This window comes from Strongylocentrotus purpuratus, unplaced genomic scaffold (genome assembly GCF_000002235.5).
Source record: "Strongylocentrotus purpuratus isolate Spur 01 unplaced genomic scaffold, Spur_5.0 spur5_scaffold_18, whole genome shotgun sequence".
Classification (NCBI taxonomy): domain Eukaryota; kingdom Metazoa; phylum Echinodermata; class Echinoidea; order Camarodonta; family Strongylocentrotidae; genus Strongylocentrotus; species Strongylocentrotus purpuratus.
Window position 1 is genome coordinate 19,232,565 of NW_022145603.1, and position 22,927 is coordinate 19,255,491.

The window sequence follows — 22,927 nt, forward strand, 5'->3', positions numbered from 1 at the left end:
GTGTCTGACAGAAGTTTAAAACACTGAGAGGCCTATATTCTGGGAATAGTTTCTAAACTTGCGTAAATTATGGATTAGATTTTCATTTCTATGAAGGTTCAAGATTTTAGATTGAAGACATTTGAGAGGGAGCAATTATTCCTGGTTCCTGATTAGAAGAAAGGGCTGTACTTGTCAGTTATATTTGACAGAAGTTTGACAATATTTTTTGAGAATGTAAACATATGGAGCAATGTGTGTAATGCTGTATAACTGCAAGAAATATATGAAATAGCTTTTGGTTTGTATTGAGTTAATTACTCATTTTTATTTCCTGATGAATATTAGATTTCAGTTCACTTGTGTGAATATTTTTGATTTTTATTAAATTGAAGATATTTGAGAGGGAAAAATGATAACATATAACTTTCCATATTTCAAAAGAAACTTGAAATTTGGATACATAGGTTGATAAAAAGTGGCATCTAACTTCTTTTCCCCTAACAATTCCATCTTCTCCCTCCTTCCCCTTATTATTCACCCTCCTCTCTTTCTCTCTCTCTCTCTCTCTCTCTCTCTCTCTCTCTCTCTCTCCCGAGAGCTTTGTACTTTAAAAAACAAACATAAAAGTTCTTTAAACCGATCCTGTAACTACACTGGAAAGGGGGGGGGGATCCCTTTTAATAAGGACATACAATAAATGTCACATAAACCTAATTTTCACTGTATCAGTATTATAAATGTCACATACACACAGAGAGACTGGATCACACACTGCCACACCCTAAATGCCAGACTGCAATGAGGGGTTTTCAAACTCAAGATGGCGCTATACCCATTGGACAGATTCTACCACAGGTGCAGGGCAGAAACTAAAGCTTGTATTTTGTGAAAATACACAATTCAGCTTAAAAATGTAGCTCGCAAGATTAGTCATATTGTTGCCAATTAGTGTTTCACTGATCATGACAACTTCAGAAATTCATAGCTTTCTTATTTTTCATCGAATATTGCTCACTAAACTTTCACTCATTTGCTTCTCTCATTTTCCTGATTTTATTAAAACCAAGATAATATCAGGGTTGACTTCCTCTTTCATTACAACAGCACATGCGATAATAAAATCAAGAGTTATAGATCTATAATATATGCAATGCAGACATTGAAATTAGTAGAAGATTCTAGATAAGACATTTGTTGACGACTTCACTTTCAGTATTCATTAATCATTGCAGACTGCAACGTTAGATTCTCGATAATTTGTTATGCAAATCAGTTCACAACCAAATAATTCTTTCGACCACATAATATACCACTGCACTGGAACCAGTACCAACACATCCCATGCTTTCTGCAACTTTAATGTGGCACGACAAACATACAAACATAATCACGGAAAAGGACAAATATGATGATAAAGTTGGGAGGAACGCTTACCTGTCAGAGATTCATGCGACTCTATCGCGATAAGTGAAAGTTCAGTGTTCGCAGATTGATATTTTTTCAGGTAAACATTCTATGGTACACTGCTCTTGTCAAAACTCGCAGATCGTTATGCATGCGTGGTACACGTAATGCATCTATGAGTACGATACCAAAACAATAGACCTTGGATATCCAGGGTCCGCCACTTATGCCAGGAGCTCAGCTCTGCTTGACGAGAGAGAAGACCTAGGGTGGGGGTCATTATATAGGCGGTGCCTCGGCAAGCTATGAAAGATGGAATGAAGAATGGGCATCCATCTTTGTTTCACTTTCTGTTTCTCCATAGGGTGGGGGTCATGCCTCGGCAAGGCACGAAGCTATGAAAGATGGAATGAACTTATGGGCATCGGCCAGCTCCCCCCCCCCCCCCCCACCCCTTCAGTTTCTCCATGATACAGTAAAAATGAAGGAGGATGCTTTGGGGCACATGCAACCTACAGGAACTATAATGTACCCTCCCCCCCCCCCCCCCTCCCCACACACCTATTTATACCCCTATTTTCTCCCAGCACAAATTTTTAACCAATAAAGAGACATCAGAAAATGTGATAACAAAGATTTGCGTGTTTTGTTTTTTTGGAGCTCGAGTATAAGCATCCATACTCTCTGGCTCTCCGTTCCTCCTCTCCGTCTCTCTCTCTCTCTCTCTCTCTCTCTCTCTCTCTCTCTCTCTCTCTCTCTCTCTCTCTCTCCATGTGTTTTTGAGACATGTGTGTCCCGGTCAGACTATTCTGCACCCCTTGCAATAACTTCTTTCTCCATTTCTACTCTATCCTAACTTTCAACCCTCCCCCTTTTCTTCACCTCTCTCTCTTGCTTTCTTTTCAGTGATCAATCTTTGTCCATTTTTCTTTTTAACTCTCCCCCCCCCCCCCTCTCTCTCTCTCTCTCTCTCTCTCTCTCTCTTCATCTCTCTTTCTCTCTCTCTCTCTCTCTCTCTCTTCATCTCTCTGGATCTCTTTCTCCATGCTTATTCTTTTCCCATTTTCTTGTATAACTCTATCATTAATTTTCTTCTTTTCTCCTCCGTCTCTTTCTCCCTCATTCTCCCAAAACATCAATCTCATCTCTTCCAACTTAGTATAAATACACTGAAATCCTTATCCAAAACACGATCCTCAAATTGGCGATTCCAGACAAAAATTGATCAATTTTTAATACCCTATACACATTACATCTTCTTCTTTTCTCTCTCGAGGACTGGAGGGCATTTACACAGATTTTACTCCACTTTCCCTCTTGTCAGTAACATTCTTTTATATAGCATATATTACAAATTCATGAAGACACATAATAATAATAAGAATGATGACAATAATAAACAATCAGCTCACATCTAATCCACAGGCAAGCTTGAGAATCGTTGCCTAAAATAAACTCATCACTACGAGCATACAGAATCGGGGAAGGTCCTCAGTTTATACAATGTACTATATAATTAATCTACATATGTTATATTCCAGTAATACAAGGGGGATGTTTGTACAATAACAAATTCATAATATTGCTCAGCAAAGCATTGTATCTAATTTACTACAGCAATGATTATTTCTTCACGATTGTATCTCTATAGAACATTCAGACAGAATAATTATATCTACATGTAAATATAGACGAACAGCACAGACATGGTACTGCTATGTGTGGGGCCACTTGTTTTAAAACACAACAGGAAATTCATCTTTGAGAATTTTTTAAAACTGATTACATAGGAAACATGCCTTTTACGAGTTAGAGGGGCCTTAAAGCATAACACTTTACATAGCATTGACACCCTTTTGTTTCTTATAAGACGGTGTTACCTGTAACAAAGTTGATGTTCTTTACATGTATGTAAACTGCATTAAATAAACTTATAAAAGGTGTAGTGTTTAGTGTTAGAGTGTCTTTGGTGTAAATGAAAAAGTTGAGATTAACACTACACTCTACATGTTACAGCTTTAACATTAAAAGATTCAGAATTTACACCATAGCTGGTCTTATGCCAACACCAAACACCATTACACCATGAAACATAAACACCCTGGTGTAAAGCTCTTTACAGATCACCTACTTAATAGCCCATACTACAGCTTGAATTAAATCCTTTTTAAACCAACAACCCAAATTAGCACTGATTTCATCATCATTTCTATCTATTGTACTGTACACGTTCAAAAAACAACAAAGGTGTTTCATTTAATTACCATAATTAGTTTTACTTGGGTTGGTTACCAATGGTAAATATCATAGTTTACAAAACCAAATCATCGGGGTTAATGATAGTCTTTCCTTCATAGTTCATTAAGTACATGGCAACAAATAACATCACAAAGCTATTGCAGTAAACTAAATAATGCATCAGTAAATTACTTCAAGTGTATTGTATGGAGCGAAGGGATAATAAATGGAGAATAATAAAGACTATGCAATACAAAATATCCTAGATGAGAACAGATAAACATGCTAAGATGCAAAGTATATGTTCATACGAAGAGACGGATCATTACCGATTTTACAAATTGGATAATAATGAATAAATATCATACTCATAACAAATATTGTTATTACATTCCCTGCAAGCTCAATATATCCACAAAATATAACTGCTTTCATTAACTATGACGGAGAGATAGAAGGGCTGGTTGGAGGGAGAGTAGGGGAAAGAAAGACAAGAGATTGATAGAACGAGTGAAGAATGGAGAGGAAAAGGGAAAAAGGAATAAATATTTATTAAAATGAAATATCTCCTAAGGTTTACAATGGAACTGTTGATTGACATTAGGAACTAGATATTGTCAGCGGATATTAGAAACCTCAATGGATATCTAATTGGTGATATATAGAAAGATAGAAAGAGAGAGGGGAGAGAGGGGGGGGGGGGAGAGAGAGAGAGAGAGAGAGAGAGAGAGAGAGAGAGAGAGAGAGAGAGAGAGAGAGAAAGAGAAGGGGGATGGGCAAGGGGAACATATGAGCAAAGTAGTAAATAAAACATTCAGAAAATTGAATGAATTGAAGAAAAAATTGAGGCTTTAGAAATAACATCCATTTGTGACCTTATTGACTGCAAAGAGCGAGAAAAGGTTCTTAAAGTTTGCAAATGCTTAAACACCTTTATCCCTCTAATTAGATGATCCTTTCCTAAAATGTTAATTCTTCAACAAAATCAACACGTTGGAGTCAAGTGTCACTCAAAACAAATTTTCTTTTAGCGCTGTCTTGAATTTATGGTGCCTTTCCCCACTTCATACAGAATCAATTGAGTTCTTCAGTGCCAATACTGGACATCATTTTGAAAGTTTTTATATTAATAAAACAATTCATATCATGATTTCTTTAAACAGTGTTGAATTGCATCAAACTATTTAATATTCAAGTCAATAAGAAATCACAATTTCAACAATCACTACTTCACAGATGTGAAACATGTAGATATCAATCAATAAATGTGAATTACATATCTGCCAAGACGACGTGTTTGGTATGTCGATACAAAAAAGAGACGAGAAACATTCCATATAAAAACAGAAATCATACCGGTACTCAACGTGTAAAGACATACCTCTTTTTAATGCAATTTCATTGCAGTATGTACATATATATCTCAGTCGTAAACAAATCAATCTTTCTGTAGAAGCAGACGTGGCAAGTACTTTATCCGTTCGCCCAAATCAATGTTTTGAGGGAGAAAGTGACAAACTGAATTAAAATATAGTAGTTTATAAATAATTTAACCTCACCGACATGTATCCATTCCTACAAATAGGCAACCAATTGATTTCAGCTTTGTTTTAAATTGAGTTTAACAAAGCTATTAGAGTAGATCGAGGGCTATATTGTAGCTTCATCAAACTCGATATAATCTTCCTTTAAATGCCAATGTCAAGATAAACTAATCTGGTAGAACATAAGCCTTGATGTTTCGTACAAGTAAGAAACAATGTACTCCAAACAGAAACTCGGAAAATTGTCCATTGGCAAGGTATTAATCTACAACTGCCACTCCACATCCAGGAGAGAAAAGGGGACCTGGTAGGATGACGAAAGCCTTTATGTTCCTAATTGCAATATGCCCTCACTGTGACCATTTGGTAGGAATACTCCCCAGGGAGTGGAGATGGTGCGCAATGTGCATGAATGAATCCCATGACTGGGGTAATAATATCTGTAACGCGCTTAGAGCCAGTATTTCTTATTACCAGTTAGCGCTTTATACATCCACATTATTTTTATCATTTATCATTATTACTACAGAATGAGAAAGGAGAAATTTTCATCAATTCTATTTGACCTAGATTTGTTTGTATTTCAAACAAACATATCAAGTTTCTATTTCTTTTAAATAGGGCTTGCAGCAGGAGTTTGCAGAGGGGAAAAAATGTTTAACGTGGCATCGAAGCAGCATTAAAAATGCACAAAGACATATAGGCAGTTTAATAATCTCCATATACAGTACACTCAACTACCCTTTTTAAATGTGTGAGCTAATGAGATTACGAAGGGGTACAATTTGAAGAATTTCCAAAGATCACAGACAGTATGTGTTTTCAAGCTCTTGACAATTCAAAGATAAGAATATATTAGAAGAAACAGATACTAGTTTATTCAAATTTACAGGATTCCTCAAACTTTCAGTCATGTTATAAAATTGATATTTAGAAATATGGTGTTTCATTAATACTTTTTTTCTTCAAAAGTTGAGGCAAATCTGGAAGAACTATTATCTCCAATACATGAACATGACATTCTAATGAAGTATTCATTTCTTGTGACTATACCAGAAAATGCCCATAATAGAAACATAGGTCACTCGTATCAAGCACATATTCTTTAGTTGTAAGTTAGTTAAACTACTCAGCTATTAGATCATTTTACGTAATTTAACAGATAAGACGGATGGATAGCAGAGTTGGTATAAAACATTAAGTATAAAACAATACGGTAAGTGAAATAAAAAGAATGAAAGCACATATTAAACACCACATTATCATCACAAAAGAATTAGTTTGTTGGTTCGCCCCTCGCTGTTTATTTCTTTTACAAAGATTCTAGTTTTAGTTCTCTTGTCCCTTAAAATATATCAAATATAACTACACTATTAAATGACTTATCAGTACTATTAAACAGAATTACTTTTTTTTTTTAATAAGAAGTAAACTTAAATCAATCAATCAACCAAACAATTTGAAGCCACCGTGAAACAACATTTACATTTTGACAATGTTAAAGCCTGTTAAAGGAGAAAGACTTAAGTTTTAGATTAATTATATTCAAATATATACTATTCACATTTCTAATAATACTAGACAAGATTCTAAGGAGCCATTGGCTTTTACAGGGCCGAACAATAAAGAAATTATGTGTTTCATAATTTTTTCGATCACCATCTAGATCAAAATATATCCTATGGCATGAAGAAAGGCTACAAAATGATTCGAATTAGCACAGTTTAGGACGACATCATCTCTTGTCTGGCAGTTCGTACTGATAAATTTAATTTTCTAAAAACATTCCTACAAAATCTGGGAGCATTCTTCTAACATTGGCTTATTTTGATAAACAACTAAAGTGTCTGTGGATTGATTCTATCACAATTTTTTTTCTCCATCTAAGTTCTATAAAACGTTCTCATTGCTACTCTTATTCAAAAAGATATATTAAGCAGGATATTATTTTAAGGAAGGCTTCGGGGTAGGGGTATACATACAACTAGCATTAATGCTAAAAGTTTTACTTGAGTCACATTCCATACATAACTTCCACATTAACAATAGTGTATTACATCACAGAGATAGGGTACAAAAATGATTAAATCTGTCTCATGCCTCTAATTTTTTTTCTTCTCCGTATTTCATTTTTTTTCTTCAAAATGTTACATCACAAAATCCAACATTTTTTTTCTTCTCAATTCCTATGTACAATATATATTCAATGTCTTTCTTTGTATTCTCGCTTTACATGGGAAATTTTTGAACCCGGCTGAAAGATGCAAATACACTTCACAATTTCAACATATACACTGAAACCAATGAAACCAATTCAAACCAGACAGAACCGGTTTGGGCTGGACAGAGCTGCCTAGTAGAATATACACTGCCTTTAACATATGGGACTTGGTTTTCACCTTCAGTTCACTCATCAAACAATAATTGAGTTATTTTTTCTTGTGCCACAAGCATGTTCCTATAAATGAAATAATTTCATACCACTAACAAACACTACATTTATGTCATATCTATATTTTCTACTGCATTCCTTGTTTCACGAAACATTAAATATTGCTAAGTCTTTATGCTAACATAGGAATGGTATTTTTAATAATAAGCATGTCTGGGTAACTATATATATGCAGCTCAACCGGATTGAAACTGTACTACACTCAATGTTCATGTTAACTGGAGATTTAAAAAAAAGAAAAAAAGAGAGAGATATCCAGATTATGTTGATTCAAACAAATATTCAAAACGTTCTGTGACATTTTCAAGATCCTCTTTGATGCTGTCAGAACAGGTTTAAACTGGTCAAAACTGCTTTGAACCAGTCATATCCAGATTCAGCACAGTAAACACTTAACCAACACTGGTATGATGTGAGTAACTTGTCTCCCAAACGCATTGATATATAAATTCACAGGCAGTACAAACAACTTGACTCGGAATGACCTTATTTCTGAAGATATCCAGCTGAAACCAGTTTGAAGCAGATAGAACCGGTGTGGGCTGGACAGAGCTGCCTAGAACTGGGTTGCGAACAAGTCACACAGTACCCTTGATACATCAGGTTTGCTGGTCCTTAACGTTAGTCTGTACATCTGTAATGAGAGTTGGTAACATCAAGGGTGAGTATAAAACTGTATAAATCTTCCTTTTTTGTATCATCATCATTATCATTACCATTACCATCATCATCGTCATCACTACCACAATCGTCTTGATTGTCATCATAATAATCGTTATCACTCTCATCATCATTACTATCACCGTCATCTTCATCATCGTCGTCAACGTCGTCGTCATGGTCGTCGTCGTCGTCGCCGCCGTCGTCGTCATCATGATCATGATCATCATGATCATCATCATCATCATCATCGCCAACTTCATCATTATTGGGTCATCACATTTTTGTAATCATCATCACAATCATCATCATCATCTTATTTTCTTACAATGTATATTATGTAATGTGTATACTTGTTAAGATGTCACTTGTAATAAGCCAATTAGTGCTTTTCATGATCCCATCACTATTATTCATATGTATTTGATATTTATTTGTAAATTGTTCTTAAAAGTAAAAATAAATTGTATTGAATTGAATTGAATCTTACCCTTGCTTGTTGATTAGGTTCTAAGCGCATGAGACATCCGACCTGTTGGGTCTTGGTGTGGACAATGCCTGCTCCTACAAAGTTCTCCGGGTTGGGGTCCACTCCGTCCAGGAGTCCTATTCCTGTCCCCATCAGCTGGATCAAAGAAAATAATAATAATAATAATAGTGGGTTCTTGTATAGCGCTCATGTCTGTCAGACTCTCAGACTGCGCTCCCGATTATTACCCTGGCTTTAGCACAGCTGCCATTACGGCGCTCTAGCATTTCACCTGGGTTGAGTGTGGCAAATGTAGATCAATGTCTTGCCAAAGGACATTAGTGCCGCGGCGGGACTCAAACCGTGGACCTTGTGATCCACAGTCAGGTGACATGTCCACTCGACCACGACACCTCTACGATAAAGGGACATAGTTGTTTACATTTTCTAATTCAATGACATCAAGGAAAATTTAGTTTCAAAACTTGCTACACATCTTGTTTACTTCCTTTTTGTATTTTTTTTAAACAGGCTATAAAAAATGGGTTTAGTTCTTAAAAACATCCTACATATGTTTCAATTTAGTTTCTGTTTCATAACACTTGTTATAAATCAATAACAGATGCTGAAGTTCTAGGATAAATTTGCGCTTAGCAAACCAAATCCAATAATTTCAGTGCCTTATAAGAGTTGCTGCAACTTTTTATTGATTACAAGTTTTAAGAACCTTCTGAAGTTGTAGCCAGCAGGGCGGTGCTAGCATGTCGCTAACTTGGTAAAGGCATGGTAGCGCATGCTAGAGTGAGCCCCTGAAGCTTCCCATACCAGGGGGGTGTCTCACAAAGACTAAGAACGACTTTAAGTTGGACTTAACTATGGCAGGCCGTTCATACCACTATTTTCTCTCATCATTTACTAGCATTGGTTTCTCAAGGGATGTAGCAATCATGGTCACAAATTTACAGAATTTACATTTTTTATAGTTCATTATTGAAGGTAAAACTATTAGCTAAAGATCATAATTGAGAGACCAATGGTGAGAGCAACCAGTGGCATGAATGGCCTGCCATATTCAAGTCCAACTTAAAGTTGATCTTAGTCTTTGTGAAACACTCCCCTGGAGCTAAAAGCGGCTTTCGATTGAGTGCATTCCACACAGGCACAACTGGTTCTTTGGGAGAATGAATATATGTACGGTATATGCCCCTCTTTGCATAAGGGATTGCAATGGAGCGTTGATGCGATTTCTCGTCCCTGAAACTGTTGAGACCTTTGTATAGTCATCACGCTTCAGACCGACCCCACCCATTCCCTTTTGAAAGGAAAAAAAATGTTTCACTAGTTCCTGTTTTTTTGTTGTTTTTTTCTTTATTGTAAATGTACTTTTTTTCCAGTAGCTTGATACATGTACACTGACATATCCAAACAGGGGGGTGTTTTATTAAGCTGTGCGTAAAGTTACGAATGACTTTACGAATTGTTCGAATTTGAAGAGCCAAATGGGATGCCCAAAGTTTTTCCTGACATTTAAACAAAGTGCGACTGTATATCCCATAATCTCAATTAAATTGTAGCCTAAAATACACTTTGCATCAAAATAGGTTAATCTACATCTGCATATTTCAACTTAAGCTTAAAAATGCAATTAAAAGGATATGAGAATCCCATTTAGCTCTTCATTTTTAAGTCATTCCTAAAGTCACGCGTAACTTTACGCACAGCTTCATGAAACACGCCCCTGGTCAATTCCCTACATTACAGGGCCCAGAGAACATGCCATGTTGCCACGGCCTTCTCTGGAACTAAGCTTTCCAACTTACCTTTGTCCTATTCGCAGCAGTGTCCATTGGGAATTGTCCCTCAAAAATATTCTGCGACTCCTGCCCCGGACTGTGGAGATGAAAGGGGAAATCAAAGGAATGTTTAATAAAGTTAAGTTTGTTGATAAGCTCCACAGAACCTGTAGCTTTACGTCCTATCCAAGGATTGATGTTTAGCAAGGAATATATTCCATATTTGTTGTTATCAAAAAAGGGTCAACCTTTATATAAGGATTATTTTTCCTTTCAGGTTGCAAGCTAGGTTTGTGAAGGAGGCGAGACGTGCCTCATCAAAGACAGCCTGGCGTTTATAAAGCAGGATAACGAAGATGGAGTGGCCTCAGACCTCAGAATGGTGTAGACGTGCACATTTTTGCAGAGCCTTCGTTGTTTCAAAAGCGTTTGATCTCGTGCCGCAGACATGACTGCTTAAGAAGCTCTACCATTATGGGATAAGAGGAAAAGGACTCGGCTGGATCAAAAACTTTTGAACACAACGAGTAACACTTGATAGAAAACTGTCCTCGGCTGCAGAAGCCTTTTTGTAATTTATATTAACATTATGTCTGACTGTATCTTCAGCGGTACCAAGATACATTTATTCGCTGACGACGCATTAATTTACCAGGAAATAAATTTGGAAATGGACCCAAAACTTTCAAAAAAGATCTTGACGCCCTCTCCGAATGGGGATCCGATTGGCAAATGGCTTTTAACACTGACAAATATTTTACCATGCACTTCACATCAAAGAAATCCCCAAACATTACCCCCCTACAAATTATGCGACAACACTCTGCAAGTGTCTTCTAGCCACCCCTACTTGGGCATCACCTTCAGCAGCGACCTAAAATGGAACTCCCATATTAATAACGTCACCAAGAGCTCAAAGAAGGTGCTGGGAGTCACCTGACGCAACTTCAAAGCATGTATTGTTGACATTAAATCGTGACTCTACCTATCACTTGTACAACCTAAACTAGAGTACGGCACGACTGCATGGTACCCCAGCACACAAAAAGAAAAACATCAGCTTGATATGGTCCAAAGAGCTGCTGCAAGAATGTGTCTCACCGACTACTCAAGAGAATCCAGCGTGACAGCCTTGATTTCATCTCTTCAGTGGACCAACCTCGAGAACTGAAAAAAGATTGTCCAACTCAACACGATGTACAAAATCAACGCAAACCATGTAGACTTTGATTTGAACCCCTACTTAACCAAGACAACTCGCAAACTTAGACGCACACATCATCCTTCCAGAGACCTAGAACCAATTCAACAATTTACTCAAATAGCTTCTTCCCATGGACTGTTTCATATTGGAACGACCTGCCTCATTACATCCTAGACGCCCCCAACGTAGATATTTTTAAAATGAGGCTCTGCGTCATACCTCTGATGTGGTGCGGGCTCCTGCTTTGTAAGGAGTACTTATCCAGAACCAGAACCAGAACCAGAAGTTGAACAAGGAGAACCCTAACTCTGGTATAAAACATTGATCTTTATTAGTTTGGTGATACTCAAGAGTCAGTGACCTGCAAAGTGGAGACTATATACAGTGAAACCTGTCAATGAAGACCACCCAAGGAAGACAAGGAAAGTGGTATTTATAGGCAGGTGGTCTTTATGTACAGGTACCTTTAATGCATGTTTCAATGAGAAACCATTTTCAAGGGAAACAAAAAATGTAGTCTTTGTAGACAGGTGGTCTTTCTATACAGGTGGATCATTAGAGCAGGTTTGACGGTACCACTTCCACGTTACAGATGTACATGTATGTTGCAACATCATACAGTAAGCATACAATCACGAGGCCATAGCATCAGAGTAGCACGAGCAAAGGAGGTTGAAAGTGAAGTGATCGAAAGCTGGATTGCTTTCAAAGGGTTTTAAAATTTGGGAACAGTATAAGACAGTTGAGATTGGTCTATATAAAGTTTAAAGGAACCAAATGTAGCCTAAAATCTGGGCACAGAGTGTCAAAGCCCCACTGTACTACTTGTAGCTACTTGGTCCCTTTATATAGAAAACAATGCCTAGGTGGTGCCTGTTGGTCCCTCGTGATCCTCTTTTTCTTATGTTAATTGAGAGCTGATTTGATGAGATAACCACCTATCAGTGACCGTGCAGGGAGGTCTAATCCCTCCTGGCCAAACTAGTGCAGAGGGGCTGTAAAGAAAGGTATAAGATTTAAGATTACTTACCTTCCGAGCTGCTTCCAGCGTCCAAAGAAGTCTTGGGAGGTCATTGTAGTGGCTTGAAAGAACTTGGAGATCATCACAGGTACCTTGAGAGTCATGCTCTGCACTGAACCACCCACACTACAGAGAAAAGGGAAACAAAAATCAGTCTTCAGTCCCATACCATCATATTGGTGTAACATGATTGATGTTTGGTCCCATTCAATCATATCTATGCCAAGGTAGTAATCAGAAATATCTTGGAGATTATTACAGGTACCTTTTGAGTCATGCCCTGAACAAACCAGCCTGCACTACAGAGAAAGGGGGGTTAAAAAAAATCAATCCTTAGTCCCATATAATCATATCAGTGTTGCACCGAAGTGAACACAATGGATCAAACTGTAGACCGACTTAGCCAGATACATGTTTAATACAGAGAGGGGAAAGTCCATCCTAATATCAAGTTGATGTTAATAAAAGCAGAATTAGGGGTGTATTACAGGTAAATTAGAGGCGATTCACAAATATATCGCAGGTAATTTTACATTATATAGGCACATTATATTATAGCAAGAGAGTGATTGTGTGTTCTTGTTTTCTGTTGTTTTAGTATGATTTTAAAAACCACTGATTGAAGCATAATTCAAGCTGCAAATACACCATGTTTTGAGTAAGAATGGGTAAGAATAAGCTTCCTTCAAGCATTAATATCTGCTGTTTGAAAGAATATCCCTGAAATACGAAGCTCCGCATTCACTAAATACTACCACCAATTCTCGAGAGGAATAATTCATTTTCTGATTGCTTGAGCAAAAGTAATAACCAGGTGAGTGTTTCACAAAGACAGAGATTGACTTAAAGTTGGACTTAACTATTACAGGCCATTCATGCCACTGATTGCTCTCACCATTGGTATCTCAATTATGATCTTTAGATACCGGTAATATTTTTCCATCAATAATGAACTATCAAAAATGTAAATTCTGTAGATTTGTGACTATGATTTGTAAGTCCCTTGAGAGACCAATGCCAGTAAATGGTGAGAGCAAACAATGGCACGAGCAGCCTGCCATAGTTAAGTCCAACTTTAAGTCGATCTCAGTCTTTGTGAAACACTCCCCAGGAACAAGATTGACGCTAAGGAGCAGAATTGCAAGTAGATACAGAATAGGTTGTGATAATCCTCCCTCTCTCTAAATCAAATCCCAAATAAACCCAACTACATCTATATTAGTAGAACCGATGCCCATATCATTTAGTACCCCATTTGCCTACTGGACCGGGTTGGTTCTGTATATTTAACCTACAGGTATGTAGAATATAATATGATAGTTGCTATGACAATATATCTCAAATGAAGATTAGTAACACCTGAAAGTAAATCACATTATCTACTCAACACAGCACACTTTCATACTTTCTCATGAAAACTCTACACTATCTAATATCTGTGAAGAACTTTGTAGCAAAATTTCTAGTGCATGAACCTGAGGTCTAATGAATAAAGCCAATCTATGTGAGAGCAAAGCGTGCAAGTATGTGTGCATGTACGTTTAAATCTAACTATAAAAGGCTACTAAGGGAAACAACATCAAATCATGCATGTGCATTGTGCAAATCTAATATTTTTGTTTCTCTGTATCTAATCATTGATCTCATGCCCATGACAATGACTTGAAAATTCTGAAAGCATATAAAGCATGGAATAAAGGCCTGTTGCTTATTTAAACTTGTGGCTCCATGTTCTAATGGATGGCTGGTTCTCGAAAACCTCCACCCATCTGCTTCAAGTACGAGTTGGTACTGGTCAAAGATTATAACTTGAGAAACAACTGATTGAAGCAACAAGCCCTTACAAAGATATGGCATATCACATGAGCAGAGAAAGAGAAAGACAGAGAAAAAAAAATGGGTAAATAATGTTTTGGGCAGGATAACTTCATGAAGAAAAGTCGAGAACAGGTTAAGAGAACCATTTTTTTCAAGATGGAAGATTACCAGAGCTACCAACATTGTGCGACCCCAAAAAGGAACCATAATGGCCACCAAAAAAAAGATTATTAAAAAAAAAAGTACTACCGTAATTTGGAGGAAAGAAAGGGAATAATTTTGGGTAAAACGTAATGGTTGGCAGCTCTGGATTACCCTCATCAGCAAACCTTTAAATAATTTCCCATTCAAGAAAAGTCATACACCCATCACTCAGGCTAAAATCTTGTCTAATCTACATGAAAAACTATTCTTGCGTCACCTACAGAGGGCGACATAATGGGTTTACCTGTTCATTGAGGGGATCCTATAGGTCGCAACCAAGTTGAGAAAGCGGAAAACAAAAAGAAGGAGGTGTGGGGTGATTAAGGGAAAGGCGGGGCTACAAAGTATACAATGAGGATGCGGTACTGTAGCATGCAACTTGATAGCAACATCTGACATCAAATGCCGGTCAACATAGCAACAGCTTTAATATATTAGGCTTAAGTGTTTGTATCTTGGTTTCATTTGACATTCATCTGCAAACTGATTGTAATATTGACAGTAATCAATCAAGTTCCATTGATTTGCAATGTGACTGATAGTCTTGATTGGCTGTGGATTGCAGTAGAATTGAGCGCAAGACTGCAAACCAACCAATCAGATAGCAGCTTTTGTCTCAAATGACATTCATCTGCCAACTGATTGTAATATTGACAGTAATCAATCAAGTTTCATTGATTTGCAATGTGACTGATAGCCTTGATTGGCTGTGGATCGCAATGCAATTGATTGCAAGACTGCAAACCAATAGAGCGCAAGACTGCAAACCAATAGAGTGCAAGACTGCAAACCAACCAATCAGATAGCAGCTTTTGTACAATTATAAACTTTCTTGGCCTTGATTGCATATTGACAGGAGAATCAATTGCAAGATTGCTCATAACCAATTGTTTTCCAGCTTTTCAAAGGACATAAATGTGATCTTGTTTTTAATTGGCTACTAATGTGTGTAAGTCTGCCAAAAACTGAAAGGTTCCTGAATTTCACAAGATCCCTACAACATCTTGGGCTTTATTGACTGTGGACTCGATAACAATTGATTGCAAGTCTGCTATCAGCCAATCAGATGACTTCCTTAAGAAATGGATTTGATGTCAAAATGATGCTATTGATTGCAAGTTTCATGCTACAGTATCAAATTATCCCATAAACACCATAACTACAACTATGATTTCGGCACCATTTAAAGTGGGTGGATGGGCCCTTTCCATGGGTAACACAAAGCTATATACAATGTAATTATGTTGAAACATCAAAATCTGATTGATTAGATCCCCATTTTCTTGCAACCAACTGGTCTTGAATACTGAGTTAATATCCCAAAGCAGCATCAATAGATAAAGCATGTCAAATATAGGTGACAGCTAAAATATACAACAATTCACACATATCCCTTTCTAGAAAACCATTCGGACCCTAAAATTTCTCTATGTTAACATGGGCACAGTATACTTGAACCCCAATAGTGTTGAACCACACCTCCTAGAATAAAGTAAGTGTTGAATGAACTTGAATGAAAGGTTTTGGGTTATGAAGTTTCCTACCATGCTGTGTATTTGGTTCAACAAACAAAAAAAGAGAAGGAGAAGGGGGAGAAGAAGGACTAGGGGGAGAAGAATTAGAAAGAAAAAGGGAAGGAGAAGGAAAGGGAGAAGGAAAAGGAGGAGGAGGAGGAGACACAGAAGAAGAAAAAGAACAAGAACAAGAACAAGGACAGGACCAAGAAGAAATTCTGAGGTAAACATTTCGAATGAAAAGGAGTGAAAGCTAAAAAAAAATTTCATTTTGTACAATTCGCAAATGATTTCCAAACTTGTTTTGTTTTTTGGCATGAAATTTCAAACATGCAAATGTGACAAAGTTTTCAGCATGATATAGGAAAAGCACTCAGTCCATCGGATAGGATGTTAAATGGAGGCCCTGTGTAGAGAAGAGTCACCATCTTTACACATTAAGAAACCAGTATGTTTCTGCACGAACGGTAGTATTACATGATGAGATATTTATGAAAACCCTGAAAAAAGTTCAATCCACCCACTTTAAAAAGTATATAAAAGGTTTATTAATGAGCTATTTAAATCACAGTTTTGCGACAAACAAACAAGTTTCTACAAGCAAAAACATAAAAACTTTTGCTTTCTGATACAGTGGAACCTGTACATAAAAACCGCACAAGGGGGACAACAATAACGGTCTTTATAGACAGGTCATCTTTATACACATATCGGTACATGTATGTTTGCAGGATACACACTTTTAAATGAAACAAGGTTCAAGGGAAACAAAGCACATGGTCTTTGTAGACAGGTGGTCTTTCTATACAGGTGGTAGCTACAGCACGTTCGTTACATGTACCGGTATATGAAATAAAATGCAGGACATTGCAGCTCTAGATTCATAGAAATCCTGCAAATGAAAAGAGTGCTCATGTAAAATGATCTACAAATATGACTTTCACATTGCTGGTGCACCTGCAACAAAAACTGATAATTATCATGCACTTCTACAGGATTTATAATTCATACATCTTCTACACATGAAATGAAAGGAGATGAAGGAAGTAAAACATAATAGGAATCATGTGATTGTCAGCCAAACAAACGCAACGGTTAATTGTACTACAACTCAATTGCTCCTAAACAATAAGGACTAGACAGTGATAGAGCGGAGTGGGGGGGGGTGGGGGGGAAGAGGGGAGAGGGGGAAGGGGTCGTTCCACTAGCAAATAAATCATGGGCTACAGAAAATGATGACCTCCCGATAAGATTAGTGAGTAACCGGAGAACGGATGAAAATAAAATATGGAGACTTTAGAGGCATTAAAGAGAACCTGCACATATAGATGCAGTACCCAATATACAGATAACAGTTCTTTTGTATTAAAATGAAGAGATGAAACTTAAAGTAATATCTTAAGACCATGAAGACCATGTATAAGCTGTTACTCATTACTTACAAAACACTTCTTCATTCTTCACCCCATTACTTGTATCAGACTTTGAAACCGTACACCCCACAATGGAATTTACGTTCAAGTTCAAAGCTCCAGTTATATACACCCAAAACCAATAACAAATGGGGGGGGGGGGGGGACAGGGCTTTTGCTAACATTACACCCAAATTATGGAACACTTTACAAATAAGACAATCATCATCAATTGAAATATTTAAGAAGAAACTGAAGCACCATTTGTTTATTTCCTAGTTTTAATATTGTATAATAATTTTGATATTGTACAGAGCGCCTTGAGCAGTCTCTTAAAATGGATATGTGCGCTTTATAAGTTGACATTATTATTATTATTATAATTATTATTACGGTAAGATAAATTATCAAGGGTGTGGAAGAGTATCATGTTTGTTTTGTTTTGTTTTGTTTTGTTGTTGTTGTTTTGTTTTTTGGGGGGGGGGGGGGTGGCATAGAAGAAAAGGCGCCACCCTCTTTGTCAAACTAAGTGAGTAATCTTTAGTACCCATGTTAGAGAGGTTACAAGGGTATTACATAAGACATTAATGTTCATTTGCCACTCTCCACCCAGGTGTTACATGTAAATGGGTATCTGTAGGAAGGAATTCCTTGAATGCTGTGAGCACAAAAAAATGGTAGCCTAACACAGCTGGGTAATATTGGACAGCCTTGAGTACCTTGTGTGGTGGATATGTGTATTATAAGAATTGACCTTTGACCCTATATAAGACGGAACACTGGAGGCAGCATCACCAAAATCTATAGGCTTGTAGATTATACCAAGGTACCAAGATACACCTTCATTACAATTTTTTTCTTTCCATTTTTCATTCATTATAGTCCAATGGCTTCTATTGGTAAATCAATAATGATAAATCAAAATCGATTTTAGCAACTGTCCACCAAAAAAGTATATTCCAATCTCAATTGCATTAACTTCATCACATAGATCACTTGAAGTGAGTTTAAGAATATTTATTATTACAAGGATACATATCTATAAATAGATCAATTAGATAAATCCACATGTGGTAGGCCATTTTCATTCTTCCAGTAAAAAATATCATGGTTTAAAAGAGTAAAATAATATATCTAAATGATGAAAAAAAACTGGAAGAAAGTGCCAACCATCCTTTACATTCAACGATAGATAAAGTATATATAACACACCTTCACTAGCTGACCAATTCACAACACATGTGACATGCTTACCTTGTGGACCCTAAAAACCTGATTTATTACAAATACAACAAATGAAAAAATAGTAACGTGCAGTAAATATACTGTGTATGTGTAAATTAACTTGCCTTTATCAAAGAAGAGCTCGATACTTACAGGTGCCCCAAACCTCAGTCCAAGCCCCTAACATTTCAAAATTGTCATAAAGGGACTCATCTATACAGACCCCCCCCCCCCCCCCCCCAATTACAAAACCAACAAAAACTTGAGTGGTGCAATGTTTTAATGTCAGCAAATTTTTCTTCAATCATGGTCTAGCATGCATATTGTCTATATATTGATTTTTTTTTTAAGGGGGAGGGGGGGGGGGGGGAGCCTACCTTGAAACAGTAAAGTTTTGTGGACATACATATAGTAAATATGAATGAATGTGAGTATCATCATGCATGCATGTGAAAATTTGTGAGGTGTGCTATGGTTATTTTTCCTTGAAACAAAGAAATGAGAAAAATCTTACGAGTATTGGATGCTGAGCGTCGGTGCCTCGTCAAAGTCATCCAGACATTCCAAGTTGATGACCTGCTGGACTTGAGCGCCGCCATCGACGGTTGTTGGTACGGTATCCATGGTGATGTTGAGCTGTGGGGTCATAAGGTCAAGGACTACACAAAGAAATCTTGAAAAATTACTGTCTAGGGAAATTTCCATCATACTATAGTAACAATTATACCGGTTTCTTAAATATCGCTTTATCATAAGCTGACCAAAGCGCTTTGAGTATTATCTCTACCCCGGTCATTGGATCCAATTACTACTAAGGTCAAATTACTATACTTCTCAACTACAACACCTCTACATTAACCTTGGGTTTGATTTGAATGAACAATTGACTTATGCCTCAAGTACAAGGGCTACTAAAAAGTGATTGAGAATGCTTGTGTTTCTCCATTTTGTGACTAACAAGATTTTTAGTTAGTTACTCAACAAAATCAAATCAATTTAAGAATTACTGTCATCATCATCGTAATCCTAATCCTTATCCTCATCAGAGCCAATATCATCATCACCATCATCACAAACATTATCATCATCATCTTAACCATCATCATCATCAAATTGCTACCACCATCCGCATCATCCTCATCATCATCATCATCATCATCATATACCGGAGTGTTGGCTCAGTCAGTAGAGCGTCCGCCTAACAACCGGGAGGTCGTGGGTTCGAACCCTGGCCGCGTCATACCAAAAGACGTTAAAAGATGGGAGTTGTTGCTACCTTGTTTGACGTTCAACAATAAGGGATAGAACAACGTCGATCTGGCGCTGCTCAGTGGCTGCCGGGCTCACGATCCATTGGGCAAAAGAATTTCCGTTTCGGTTTAATAAAATTTGGAGTGGACTATTAGGCTATTATTATTATTATTATTATGTTATCATCATCATCACCATCATACTTTCACATCTTTTATTTCAGTTTGAAGCAAGCAAAGGATATTTCCTTCTAACGAGGGGGGCTTGTTGATGGAGGTGACAAAGTTTGCAAACTGGTACGAGGTCTTGTTGCCGTAGAACAGACCCAGTCGACCCATGTACGTCTGGAACTCGGACTTCACGCCAATCTGCATCTGATCACTCTCGTAAAGCACACCGTTGTTCTTGCAAATAAATCTGCAAAGAAAGTAAAAACAAAACAAAGATGAAATAAACCTTTCTTAACCCTATTTAGCCCGGGCTATTTTGGAACTGCATAGCGCAGGGGGGGGGGGGGGGGGGGGGGGGGGGGCTTCTAAGGCCCCCCCCCCCTATGATCTCGGCCGTGAAACGACCGATTGCGTCAAAAATTTGCATACATGTCAAGTGAAGTGTATAGAATACTATGGTAATTTCAATTTTTTGAAAAATTCACTCATTTGCATATTTATGGTAATTTATGCAAATAAGGTCATCAAATTCACATTTTTGCCCATAAATCAGACATTATTCATATTTACAAAAGCATTCTTTCTCACTACATATATTTGTCAGACCATTTGGAATAATAATACAACACAAAAAATTGAAAAACCAGGGTTATTCCTTATGTTATCTATTGTTTGGATAATTTCTAATGTATTTCTTTGTTTTTTTAACTTATGTATTTTATTGTTTTTATTGTTTTATTTCATTTCCAACTATAATTCAACTATTTTGACCTCAAAATAAACACCTTAACTATAAACAAGACCAAATAACCAATGTTTTATCTCTTTATTTGAAAAATGAGATTTCCATATGTTTTGTACACAAATCACAAAAATTAGCAATTTTCGGGCTGACATGCAAAGACAAAAGGATGCGTGACTTTGTAATGGTAGGTCCGATTTCGAAAAATTTCGTTCAAAAGATGCGCAAGACTCGAAAGAAAAAAGTCACAAATTTCAGTGCAAGATTTTCTTGCGTTAAAAAATTATCGCGAAAAATGTCGAGGGGGGGGCTTCTAAAGGCTTCTAAAGCCCCCCCGGGCTAAATAGGGTTAAACAAGGTATATTACACCATGATTTTATGAGTTTCCAAAGAAGTTTGTATGTTACCCTAGCTGTAGCTCCAGCAGCCGTTATCAACCCACAGTGCATTTTTATGGAATAAATCCTATGAATGATTAAATGTCTTATACCTTTCCAAAGAAGTATGGATATCATTATGCTAGCTGTAGCTCCAGCAGCCATTATCAACCCAAGGTGCATTATTTTGTGTAATAAATCCTACCAGTTAGCCATTTATCACCTGGGTGGAGAGAGTCAAATGTAGAGGAAATCCCTTTTAAAAGGACATATGCACATACATGAGCACACCTGTAAACACAAAAGCCACTTTTGGTATCAACAGATCATTTCCGACACCTGGGGAGCGTTTCACAAAGACTAAGATCGACTTTAAGTTGGACTTGACTATGACAGGCCCTTCATGCCACTGGTTGCTCTCTTTATTGGTCTCTCGATTATGATCTTTGGATAATATCCTTTCCTTCAATAATGAACTATGTAAATTCTTTAGATTTGTGACCACGATTTATACGTCCCTTGAGAGACCAATGCCAAAGTGGTGAGAGCAAACGGTGGCATGAACAGCCTGCCATAGTTAAGTCTAACTTAAAGTTGATCTTAGTCTTTGTGAAACACTCCCCTGGACATATTACAGTCCACGTAAGGAGAGTCCAAAATAGGCCAATCAAATTGGTTCACTGCAGCTCAGATGATGCTGTTTTACTAATCAATACAAAAACATCCATCACACACAAACTTAAAGTATTTTGTATAATGTTTCTTGCAAAAAAAGGGCCGTCAATAACTATCCACAAACTTTCATTTGCAAAAGTTTCTTGTTTAACCCACAAACTACCAAATTCTCTAGTTCATAGGCTTTAATACAGGAACCACAATGTGTTTACAGACAATGAGATCAAAGTAGTCAAAGACTTACTTCCTAAAGTTCTCCTCCGCGTCGGGAGCCAGATTGTTGGCTACGGGGGCGGCGCTTCCTGTTGTAGGGGCCCCAAACATGTCCACCAGCAGACCCCCGTTGTTGGTGGGGGCAGGGGCGGCGGCCATGTTGTCTCCGAAGAACGAGGAGGCGTTGGTGGGGGCCGCAGCCGGGCTTTCCATCAGGCCCAGGAGATCGGCCGAACCGGAGCTGGACGAAGCGGCCAAGGTCGGCATGCTGCTGGCTAAAATGGGCTTGGGTACCGATGATGCAGAGGCCGCAGACTACAAGGCAAACAGGAATTGAAAATTAATATTAAAATGGAATTTGAATTTGAATTTGAATTTATATTTGAATTAAGAATGCATTTTGAATTGGGCAGTATGTGTGAGCCTACGATGGGCTTTGATTGTGAATCTGCAGACTAAGAGGCAAACGGGAATTGGAAATCAATATGAAAATGGAATTGGAATTGGAATTTCGATGGGAATCCAAAAAGCATTTTTTTTTAATTTGGCAGCATGCTTGA

At 37.4% G+C, this 22,927-nt stretch overlaps 1 protein-coding gene across 5 annotated transcripts in view; it reads right to left on the minus strand.

Annotated features, from left to right (window-relative positions):
* Window positions 1-6,821: 6,821 nt before the first annotated feature.
* LOC592072 (AP-2 complex subunit alpha-2) overlaps window positions 6,822-22,927 on the minus strand; it is a 63,594-nt gene continuing 47,488 nt past the window's right edge. For 2 of the 5 annotated variants that reach the window (XM_030989377.1, XM_030989381.1), the window contains 9 exons: window positions 22,399-22,682; window positions 20,435-20,607; window positions 19,454-19,577; window positions 18,970-18,987; window positions 15,034-15,051; window positions 12,777-12,893; window positions 10,570-10,639; window positions 8,771-8,905; window positions 6,822-8,254 (listed from right to left, as the gene is read on the minus strand). In XM_030989377.1, coding sequence (XP_030845237.1) covers window positions 8,177-8,254; window positions 8,771-8,905; window positions 10,570-10,639; window positions 12,777-12,893; window positions 15,034-15,051; window positions 18,970-18,987; window positions 19,454-19,577; window positions 20,435-20,607; window positions 22,399-22,682 — 1,017 coding nt within the window. In that variant the 3' untranslated portion in view covers window positions 6,822-8,176. The remainder of the gene's footprint in view (window positions 8,255-8,770; window positions 8,906-10,569; window positions 10,640-12,776; window positions 12,894-15,033; window positions 15,052-18,969; window positions 18,988-19,453; window positions 19,578-20,434; window positions 20,608-22,398; window positions 22,683-22,927) is intronic. The other 3 variants (XM_030989378.1, XM_030989379.1, XM_030989380.1) reach the window with 3 other exon arrangements.